The following is a 12,306-nucleotide window of genomic DNA, read 5'->3' as shown; positions in this document are numbered from 1 at the left end:
AGACTGATCCATGTTTTACTGTGTACACAACAAACTAGGGCATTTGAACATGTTCCTTTCCCTTTCAAACTGAATGTACCCCTATAGTGAGGAACATTTCTGATGGGCAGTGAAAAAAAGAGGCATATCAATGTAACATATGTAAAGATCACAAACATTGCTGGAAATATTTTGGGTTCACCACGTAAATCAGCTTCAATGATCCCTAGGCTGTTGACGGTCAGGATAGTCTGGACTTTTTGTTTTGAATGGTGATGTCAGTTGGACGTGGGTTACATTTTTCGGACTGTTTTCTCATATTGAGATCAGGGTTAATTATCAACATGGTATAGCATACCCACTATGTGCTACAAAGAAATCTTCAAATGCAAAGGGCGTTTTGAGTAGAGTGCTTTTAAAAAATCACAACATGTGACCCACCTGGTGAAAAGGGACCTTATGGGTGCTAGAATACAATTTGTGCTGTGACGTCAAAAATGACGTTTGATGTCAACTTACTTCCGTAAGAATAGAGTGCGGACTGTACAAAAATATTTTATTGTCTCTTGTTATTTCGTAACATAATAAAACATTATTTCAAAATATTTCAGCATACATGTCTACTTTCAAAAAATCAGACATTATCTCTAAACTGCAATCATTACATAAACAGTTATATGCCTGAACATGGGAGTTTGCAGTAGATGAGTCCAAATGTTTGATGCCATCACTGTAATAAATGTGAAATGAAGCTTATGAATGGTATTTTTGTGGTCCTCAGACACTCTAGTTTTAAAATATAATAAGTCAATATGTAATTTTTCACACATAAGATCCCTTATCTCATGGTTGGTTACACATGATAAAAAGGAAATTTTTATTTTGGTGTTGAGTACGAAGATATGAAGTTTCTTCTGACACTGGAATAAAACAAAATGAAACTGAGGCAAGAATCCTGCTCTGATGGTTATATTTCTCACCCAACACGTTCCTCACAAACCCAAACTCAAACTTAACGAAAATAAACATGGGAAGGAAGGTTTTCTAGCCTTCACACACAATTATCTTCTTATGATTAAAACACATTTTCATATCAAATCCTGTACAAAGAACAAAGGATAAAATAAGTTGCCTTTGCCTAGAATTTTATACCTGGGTTCAAAATTCATGTGAAAAACCCAGTTCACATAAAAAAACAAAAATTATCAGAAATACTTTCATTTATAATATATAAAAGCATGATAAACAAATGTGCATATCTGCACTCTTGCACTGTAAAATGTATATACAGACAAGAAAAAATGCCAACTAGGCCTCTCTTTGTAGAACCAAAAATGTGTTCTCAAATTTCGTACAAGAAACATAAAACCTTAAGCTCACCTGGCCATCTTTTCCTGTATCAATGTGTCATTCATTATATTCCTAGAGCGTGTATGTTAAATTTGATCCCTGTGTATGTTGATGTCTTATGACCTCGCATCAACCCTAAAACACAGTGATGATCAAGGTTAATTGTGTTAGTTTGAGCAATGGTGTCATAAGATTGCTTACAGAATTCCAAACAAATTTTTTAAAAAGTCGCCATGGCAACAACCACCGAGTCACTGATGTATAATTGTATAACATACTATACAGCAAGTATATGCTGTGCAACATCTTAAAGTACAAATTTTTGTATACTTTTACATAGAACCATTACCATACTTCCTCTATTAGATGCTTGTGTGTCTATTAATATCGCATATGCATCTAATCTATTTAATGCTGGGACAGTGGCAACCCATTCATTACCTTACCGAATCCTAAAAAGTTTGTTTGTTTTTTTTGTTTGTTGTTCAACCCCACACTCAGCAATATTCCAGCTATATGAGGGCAGTCTGTAAATAATTGAGTCTGGACCAGACAATCCAGTGATTGACATCATGAGCATCGATCCATGCAATTGGATGCATGCATCAATCAAGCTATTAAGTCAGCGAGCCTGACCACCCGATCCCGGAGTCCTACAAAGGGTAGGAAACTGTCATCATTAACCTAATAGAGGCCCGACTTCTATTTTCCGGACACAGCATATGACCACCCGACAAATAGAGGCTGGCGTGTACTGGAGGTCCAGCATCAAACAGAGGCCGGGATATACTGGAGGTCCAGCATCAAATAGAGGCCGGCGTGTACTGGAGGTCCTGCATCAAACAGAGGCCGGCGTGTACTGGAGGTCCAGCATCAAATAGAGGCCGGCGTGTACTGGAGGTCCAGCATCAAATAGAGGCCAGTGTGTACTGGAGGTCCTGCATCAAATAGAGGCCGGTGTCTACTGGAGGGCCAGCATCGAATAGAGGCCGGCATGTAGTGGAGATCCAGCATTGAGTAGAGGCCGGCGTCTACTGGAGGTCCAGCATCAAATAGAGGCCGGCGTCTACTGGAGTTCCTGCATCAAATAGAGGCAGGTGTGTACTGGCGGTCCTGCATCAAATAGAGGCCGGCGTGTACTGGAGGTCCAGCATCAAACAGAGGCCGGCATGTAGTGGAGATCCAGCATCAAATAGAGGCCGGCGTGTACTGGAGGTCCTGCATCAAATAGAGGCCAGCGTGTACTGGAGGTCCAGCATCAAATAGAGGCCGGCGTCTACTGGAGGTCCAGCATCAAATAGAGGCCGGTGTGTACTGGAGGTCCAACATCAAATAGAGGCCGGCGTCTACTGGAGGTCCTGCATCAAATAGAGGCCGGCATGTAGTGGAGGTCCTGCATCAAATAGAGGCCAGTGTGTACTGGAGGTCCAGCATCAAATAGAGGCCGGCATGTACTGGTGGTCCAGCATCAAATAGAGGCCGGCATGTACTGGAGTTCCTGCATCAAATAGAGGCAGGCGTGTACTGGCGGTCCTGCATCAAATAGAGGCCGGCGTGTACTGGAGGTCCAGCATCAAACAGAGGCCGGCATGTAGTGGAGATCCAGCATCAAATAGAGGCCGGCGTGTACTGGAGGTCCTGCATCAAATAGAGGCCAGCGTGTACTGGAGGTCCAGCATCAAATAGAGGCCGGCGTCTACTGGAGGTTCAGCATCAAATAGAGGCCGTTGTGTACTGGAGGTCCAGCATCAAATAGAGGCCAGCGTGTACTGGAGGTCCTGCATCAAATAGAGGCCGGTGTGTACTGGAGGTCCAACATCAAATAGAGGCCGGCGTCTACTGGAGGTCCTGCATCAAATAGAGGCCGGCATGTAGTGGAGGTCCTGCATCAAATAGAGGCCAGTGTGTACTGGAGCTCCAGCATCAAATAGAGGCCGGCATGTACTGGTGGTCCAGCATCAAATAGAGGCCGGCATGTACTGGTGGTCCAGCATCAAATAGAGGCCGGTGTGTATTGGAGGTCCTGCATCAAATAGAGGCCAATGTGTACTGGAGGTCCAGCATCAAATAGAGGCCGGCGTGTACTGTAGGTCCAGCATCAAATAGAGGCCAGTGTGTACTGGAGCTCCAGCATCAAATAGAGGCCAGTGTGTACTGGAGCTCCAGCATCAAATAGAGGCCAGTGTGTACTGGAGCTCCAGCATCAAATAGAGGCTTGCCTGTACTGGAGCTCCAGCATCAAATAGAGGCTGGCATGTACTGGTGGTCCAGCATCAAATAGAGGCCGGCATGTACTGGTGGTCCAGCATCAAATAGAGGCCAGTGTGTACTGGAGCTCCAGCATCAAATAGAGGCCAGTGTGTACTGGAGCTCCAGCATCAAATAGAGGCCAGTGTGTACTGGAGCTCCAGCATCAAATAGAGGCCAGTGTGTACTGGAGCTCCAGCATCAAATAGAGGCCAGTGTGTACTGGAGCTCCAGCATCAAATAGAGGCCAGTGTGTACTGGAGCTCCAGCATCAAATAGAGGCCGGCATGTACTGGTGGTCCAGCATCAAATAGAGGCCGGCATGTACTGGTGGTCCAGCATCAAATAGAGGCCGGTGTGTATTGGAGGTCCTGCATCAAATAGAGGCCAATGTGTACTGGAGGTCCAGCATCAAATAGAGGCCGGCGTGTACTGTAGGTCCAGCATCAAATAGAGGCCAGTGTGTACTGGAGCTCCAGCATCAAATAGAGGCCAGTGTGTACTGGAGCTCCAGCATCAAATAGAGGCCAGTGTGTACTGGAGCTCCAGCATCAAATAGAGGCTTGCCTGTACTGGAGCTCCAGCATCAAATAGAGGCCGGCATGTACTGGTGGTCCAGCATCAAATAGAGGCCGGCATGTACTGGTGGTCCAGCATCAAATAGAGGCCAGTGTGTACTGGAGCTCCAGCATCAAATAGAGGCCAGTGTGTACTGGAGCTCCAGCATCAAATAGAGGCCAGTGTGTACTGGAGCTCCAGCATCAAATAGAGGCCAGTGTGTACTGGAGCTCCAGCATCAAATAGAGGCCAGTGTGTACTGGAGCTCCAGCATCAAATAGAGGCCAGTGTGTACTGGAGCTCCAGCATCAAATAGAGGCTTGCCTGTACTGGAGCTCCAGCATCAAATAGAGGCCAGTGTGTACTGGAGCTCCAGCATCAAATAGAGGTCCAGCATCAAATAGAGGAAATGTAATAGTAACTAGTTTTCCTTTGATGGTAGTACTACAGAAGATTCAGGTGAACTTAAGAGCCCCATGCTGACATGATTATATTACATTTTCTAACGATATGTACAGTCCTGAGAGCTAGACTTATATTTTATTGAACACATCATACAGAGTCAATGGCTCTGGTCATAGCACTAGTCAATATCACTGAAACTCAATCGCACATGAAATATTGCAACTACTGATATTCTGTCTGTAACTACACATACTATGCTATTCTTGAGAACTGAAAGGTCAGATACTTCCCACAGATGGTAAGAGAATGACAGGTATCCCAGCCATCACTGCTAGAAATATAGGGGCACAAACCGAAATACCTTGGGGGGAAATATAGGGGAAATTCTGAAAAAGGGTTTTATCCAAACAGACACAGCTGTATAATGAAAGTTTGGACTTACCCAGAACCAGGTTTTATAGCATACATTTCTCTGCACTGGAAACATCCTTATGGGCAATATCAGTCAATTTAAGTCCTAACCAGTTCTAATCTTGCTTCTGACTGTGGGTGATAAGGCTTGATAACAAAATTAAGTGCAGAGAAAAGACAGGAATGCCTCACTAGCTTTTCTTTTTGCTTCGACAAAATATAATCTAAGTCACTGATTTCTTGGAAGTCAGTAGTGACATAAAAATATAGGTTGTCCAAGAAAATCTATAATACCTCCATGTCAGAATGATGAGATCTGATTGGTCCACGTGATCTTGATAAAATACTGTGTAACCCGCCTTGGATGGGGATAAATTTCAAAGCTGGGGAATAAATCTCTTATACCCCACCATGAGCAATACAGGGTGCATGTGGATTTCTGAGAAGCAGAATTAATCCCTTATACCCCACTTCAAAGCTAAAAGCAGCATGCTTTTTCTGAGTCAATGAAAGTCACGTGACAGCACAAGTTAACCTCAGCTCAATCGAACAGCTGTTTTCTATCAATTTTGAATTTGTGTTAATTCTTTTACAATGTCACATTTAAACATGTCGGTAAGATACATTCATTGTAGCAGGATCACGGGAGGTACATCACGTTTTACGCAAAAAAAAACCATGTACACCATGATCCTGCTACTGTGATCCTGAACAACTTATAATGTTAACTGTGCCCAAATATATTCATCCTGATGATCATTCCCTTACTTTCTGTGGGTAGTATAGTACAGAACACTGAGCAAACAAAACATCATACCAGTACACAATCATGCAGCACAGAATATCATAGGAAAACACACCAATATGAGCACTAATCACTGTATATACAATCTTTATACTGACATTCATATTGCAATACTTGTATTTTATACACATATAACCATCTTATAATACTTGACATATCAAACTGTAGACATTATGCTCCCCATTCATCCATGTGATTGACAATGGTAGCCGAGTGATAAAACTTGAAGCAACCCATACAGAGTTGCTTCCCTTAGACATGCATGGATCATGCTGGTCGTCAGTTTGAGTACCACAGCACCTTAATTATGATCGTTGGTTTGTTAGCACCCTGCTCTCTGGTTTCATCATAGTGGGAAGTTTGTGTGTCCTGTGTCACGGTGGCACGTCCTCCCACATCAAGCTGACATGTCCTCCCACATCAAGCTGACATGTCCTCCTACATCAAGCTGACACGTCCTCCCACATCAAGCTGACATGCAGAGACAGAACTGAAACTGAGGCTCTAAACCAAACTGACTCATTCCTCGTTATTAGGGGGGTCACTGTGACACTGACAACACTGGTTTCTTCCCAAGTCTCCCGGAGGAGCAGTAATACTACTATGTAACAGAACTCATGTCCCAGTACCTCACAAATACTGGCTTTATGACTAGACAGTTGACATTCAACTGTTCCAAACACAGTTATCTCGATCCCCTGATAGATTAACTTTTAACATTTCAAGAACACAACTGTCACCTCTCACAGAGACATTCAACATTTCAAGAACACTGTCACCTCTCACAGAGACAGTCAACATTTCAAGAACACTGTCACCTCTCAGAGACAGTCAACATTTCAAGAACACTGTCACTTCCGGGAACTATTTAATTTGTACCTATTTCTTTTCAAAGGTTATCATTCAAACAAATTCAAATATTCATGAGCATATATAAGCAAAATGTTTTATCTCTGGCTGGTTTATCAGCCTTGTGTCAAATGTTCAAAACTGTCATGAGCATCATATAAAACACCTACCAAATAAAACTCTCACATTACAAGCAACATGAAAGGACTAAGATGTTTTTTGGATGGTGACTCATGTGTTTAGTAGGAAGCTTTCTCACAAACACAACCATGGTGCTATGCCAAATATCACAGACGGTTGTTTCGCACACCCAAAATCAGCATATTTTCAGAGAGGAATCTTTAACACACACTGGCTACTTTACATAATTGTAGATACTGTTTATCCCTGGATCATCGTCATCATCGTCATCGTCATCATCACAATGCCTTGATTCAGTCAGCTCCTTTACTTTAACCATACATTTAGTGGTAGTCTGTTTCATGAACAACTTGACATGAATTAATGAGTAGTTCACATCATTACAGATGAGTTCAGTATAGGCTTCAGGAGTTGTATCCCTCCATGAGGCTGACACATCAAACAGGTATCTACACAGTTGTATGAACAAGTACTATAGGAACAAACAGGAATACAGAGAACAACCTTAGTACACACATGTATTCACCCACGCACGCATGCACGCACATGCACACACACACGCACACGCACACACACTGGTTGATAGCATGAGTAATGATGTACGCTGTCAGAAGACAGTCAGGTCATAGTGTAGCCATCCAATCCACAGTTTAGTCAATCTTTACAGCAAGTACGGGAGTGAATACAAAACAAATCACTGCATGAGACAAAATCATCTTAGGATTTTCAGCCTACCCGATAATACATTGTAGATTTCAACCCTAGAAGATAAGCGGGTATTTTACACAGATATTTTGACACACAATATTCTGAAATTTCAAATTTTCGTTTACAACAATGTGTTCGATTATGTACATTACTGTCACAAGTAGGCTTTATTGATGCCAAGTAGCCTGCACCATACTGAAAGACACTGGTATAAAATTCTACAATATATCTCACATCTATATTTCTACTCACTTTTAGTCATCATACAAATCCATATCAAACATAAACATGATTGCGTAGATGTCAGTACTTATATGTACAGCATGAGAAGAGTGTCACATCTCCATGTATGTTGTATGCAGGGATATGGCACAAGGTTCCGAGTATGCATGGATCAATGGTCCGTGATGGATCCACACCAGGCTGCCATCTCTGTGAGGACCTGACAGTCTTGTGCATAACACAGAAGGATAAATTCAGTGGATTCGACGTCTACTGCAGCATGTACGTCCATGTGTGAAATATGCATGCATTGACAAAGTCCTCAATGTGGGACTGCGTTGTGAAAACTGGTAGGTTGGGGTTGGTTGGCGTGTGTTCCTGGTCCAGCTGCGGCTCCAGGTGCACAATACACAGCTCCTGTAGGTGATGGATGGATACATTAGGTGGAGGTTACATAGCTCCTGTAGGAGATGGATGGATACATTAGGCGGAGGATACACAGCTCCTGGAGGAGATGGATGGATGGATGGATGGATACATTAGGTGGAGGATACACAGCTCCTGTAGGAGATGGATGGATACATTAGGTGGAGGATACATAGCTCCTGTAGGAGATGGAGGGATACATTAAGTGGAGGATACACAGCTCCTGTAGTAGAAGGATGGATACATTAGGTGGAGGATACACAGCTCCTGTAGGAGATGGATGGATACATTAGGTGGAGGATACATAGCTCCTGTAGGAGATGGAGGGATACATTAGGTGGAGGATACACAGCTCCTGTAGGAGATGGAGGGATACATTAGGTTGAGGATACATAGCTCATGTAGGAGATGGATGGATACATTAGGTGGAGGATACATAGCTCCTGTAGGAGATGGAGGGATACATTAGGTGGAGGATACACAGCTCCTGTAGGAGATGGATGGATACATAAGGTGGAGGAAACACAGCTCCTGTAGGAGATGGATGGATACATTAGGTGGAGGATACACAGCTCCTGTAGGAGATGGATGGATACATTAGGTGGAGGATACATAGCTCCTGTAGGAGATGGATGGATACATTAGGCGGAGGATACACAGCTCCTGGAGGAGATGGATGGATGGATGGATACATTAGGTGGAGGATACACAGCTCCTGTAGGAGATGGATGGATACATTAGGTGGAGGATACATAACTCCTGTAGGAGATGGAGGGATACATTAGGTGGAGGAAACACAGCTCCTGTAGGAGATGAATGGATACATTAGGTGGAGGATACACAGCTCCTGTAGGAGATGGATGGATACATTAGGTGGAGGATACATAGCTCCTGTAGGAGATGGAGGGATACATTAGGTGGAGGATACACAGCTCCTGTAGGAGATGGATGGATACATTAGGTGGAGGATACACAGCTCCTGGAGGAGATGGAGGGATACGTAAGGTGGAGGATACATAGCTCCTGTAGGAGATGGATGGATACATTAGGTGGAGGATACACAGCTCCTGCAGGAGATGGAGGGATACATTAGGTGGAGGATACACAGCTCCTGTAGGAGATGGATGGATGGATACATTAGGTGAAGGATACACAGCTCCTGTAGGAGATGGATGGATGGATGGATGGATACATTAGGTGGAGGATACATAGCTCCTGTAGGAGATGGATGGATGGATACATTAGGTGGAGGATACACAGCTCCTGTAGGAGATGGATGGATACATTAGGTGGAGGATACACAGCTCCTGTAGGAGATGGAGGGATACATTAGGTGGAGGATACACAGCTCCTGTAGGAGATGGATGGATACATTAGGTGGAGGATACATAGCTCCTGTAGGAGATGGATGGATACATTAGGTGGAGGATACACAGCTCCTGTAGGAGATGGATGGATACATTAGGTGGAGGATACACAGCTCCTGTAGGAGATGGATGGATGGATACATTAGGTGGAGGATACACAGCTCCTGCAGGAGATGGAGGGATACATTAGGTGGAGGATACACAGCTCCTGTAGGAGATGGATGGATGTATACATTAGGTGGAGGATACACAGCTCCTATAGGAGATGGATGGACGGATGGATACATTAGGTGGAGGATACATAGCTCCTGTAGGAGATGGATGGATGGATACATTAGGTGGAGGATACACAGCTCCTGTAGGAGATGGATGGATACATTAGGTGGAGGATACACAGCTCCTGTAGGAGATGGATGGATACATTAGGTGGAGGATACACAGCTCCTGTAGGAGATGGATCGATACATTAAGTGGAGGATACACGGCTCCTGTAGGAGATGGAGGGATACATTAGGTGGAGGATACACAGCTCCTGTAGGAGATGGATCGATACATTAGGTGGAGGATACACAGCTCCTGTAGGAGATGGAGGGATACATTAGGCGGGAGATACATAGCTCCTGTAGGAGATGGATCGATACATTAGGTGGAGGATACACAGCTCCTGTAGGAGATGGATGGATACATTAGGTGGAGGATACACAGCTCCTGTAGGAGATGGATGGATGGATACATTAGGTGGAGGATACACTGCTCCTGTAGGAGATTGATGGATGGATACATTAGCCGGAGGATACACAGCTCCTGTAGGAGATGGATGGATACATTAGGTGGAGGATACACAGCTCCTTTAGGAGATGGATGGAGACATTAGGTGGAGGATACACAGCTCCAGTAGGAGATGGATGGATACATTAGACGGAGGATACACGGCTCCTGTAGGAGATGGATGGATGGATACAGTAAGTGAAGGATACACAGCCCTGTAGGGGATAGATGGATATATTCTGTGCAGAACTGCTACCTTTATTCGGCATTATGGGAGGTTAACATTTTCATGGTTCAGTAAACTGCTAGTACATTTTTTGAAGACTTGCCAGAACAACAACAAAAGTTATAGATTTAAGGGAGGATAGATAGAAGTCAGGACAAAAGACACTATCTACCCCTCTGTCAACCTTGTAGACATTGAAGGTCAGGACAAAAGACACTATATACCCCTCTGTTAACCTTGTAGACAATGAAGGTCAGGACAAGAGACACTATCTACCCCTCTGTTTACCTTGTAGACGATGAAGGTCAGGACAAAAGACACTAAATACCCCTCTGTTAACCTTGTAGACAATGAAGGTCAGGACAAAAGACACTACCTACCCCTCTGTTAACCTTGTCGACAATGAAGGTCAGGACAAGAGACACCAAATACCCCTCTGTTAACCTTGTAGACAATGAAGGTCAGGACAAAAGACACTATCTACCCCTCTGTTAACCTTGTAGACAATGAAGGTCAGGACAAAAGACACTAAATACCCCTCTGTTAACCTTGTAGACAATGAAGGTCAGGACAAGAGACACTACCTACAACTCTGTTAACCTTGTAGACAATGAAGGTCAGGACAAAAGACACTATCTACCCCTCTGTTAACCTTGTAGACAATGAAGGTCAGAACAAAGGACACTACCTACCCCTCTGTTAACCTTGTAGACAATGAAGGTCAGAACAAAAGACACTATCTACCCCTCTGTTAACCTTGTAGACAATGAAGGTCAGGACAAGAGACACTATCTACCCCTCTGTTAACCTTGTAGACAATGAAGGTCAGAACAAAAGACACTATATACCCCTCTGTTAACCTTGTAGACAATGAAGGTCAGGACAAGAGACACTATCTACCCCTCTGTTAACCTTGTAGACAATGAAGGTCAGAACAAAAGACACTATATACCCCTCTGTTAACCTTGTAGACAATGAAGGTCAGGACAAAAGACACTATTTATCCTTCTGTTAACCTTGTAGTCAATGAAGGTTAGAACAAAAGACACTACCTACCCCTCTGTTAACCTTGTAGTTAATGAAGGTCAGGACAAAAGACACTAAATACCCCTCTGTTAACCTTGTAGACAATGAAGGTCAGGACAAAAGACACTAAATACCCCTCTGTTAACCTTGTAGTCAATGAAGGTCAGGACAAAAGACACTACCTACCCCTCTGTTAACCTTGTAGTCAATGAAGGTCAGGACAAAAGACACTACCTACCCCTCTGTTAGCCTTGTAGTCAGCGGAGGCCATCATGAACATGTCAAGGTTGTTTGGATTGAGAATCAGCTGAAAGAAAACAACATGTGTATCTTTCTTGTTTTTAGAAATAACAAATATAAATACAGTGAAAACTTATGTATGTATGTTCTGCTTATTCTCCACATAGTCAGGGCTGCTAGTGGAGCAGGTATGGTAGCTACTGTATATGACATACATGCAGGAAACAGAAAGACCAACTGAGCCACCCCACAACCTTCTGGTGGCTGTTGCCACACACAATCTGCCTCTGTTGGCTGTTGCCACACACTTCCACACACAATCTGCCTCTGTTGGCTGTTGCCACACACTTCCACACACAATCTGCTTCTGTTGGCTGTTGCCACACACTTTCACACGCAAACAGCCTCTGTTGGCTGTTGCCACACACTTCCACACACAATCTGCCTCTGTTGGCTGTTGCCACACACTTCAACACACATACAGCCTCTGTTGGCTGTTGCCACACACACATCAACACACAATCTGCCTCTGTTGGCTGTTGCCACACACTTCCACACACAAACAGCCTCTGTTGGCT

General features: G+C 43.8%; 1 protein-coding gene across 1 annotated transcript in view; it reads right to left on the bottom strand.

The window, feature by feature from the left end:
• Positions 1 to 7,372: 7,372 nt before the first annotated feature.
• Positions 7,373 to 12,306, bottom strand: part of LOC139480568 (KICSTOR complex protein SZT2-like) — a 131,255-nt gene continuing 126,321 nt past the window's right edge. Inside the window, exons 62-63 of the mRNA XM_071263711.1 lie at positions 11,727 to 11,795; positions 7,373 to 8,092 (exon numbers count right to left, since the gene is read on the bottom strand). Of these exons, the coding sequence (XP_071119812.1) occupies positions 7,946 to 8,092; positions 11,727 to 11,795 (216 nt within the window). The 3' untranslated portion in view covers positions 7,373 to 7,945. The remainder of the gene's footprint in view (positions 8,093 to 11,726; positions 11,796 to 12,306) is intronic.

The sequence above is a fragment of the Haliotis cracherodii genome, unplaced genomic scaffold (genome assembly GCF_022045235.1).
Source record: "Haliotis cracherodii isolate W230 unplaced genomic scaffold, xgHalCrac1.p SCAF_4, whole genome shotgun sequence".
Taxonomy (NCBI): domain Eukaryota; kingdom Metazoa; phylum Mollusca; class Gastropoda; order Lepetellida; family Haliotidae; genus Haliotis; species Haliotis cracherodii.
This window is presented reverse-complemented; position numbering and strand designations above follow the sequence as displayed.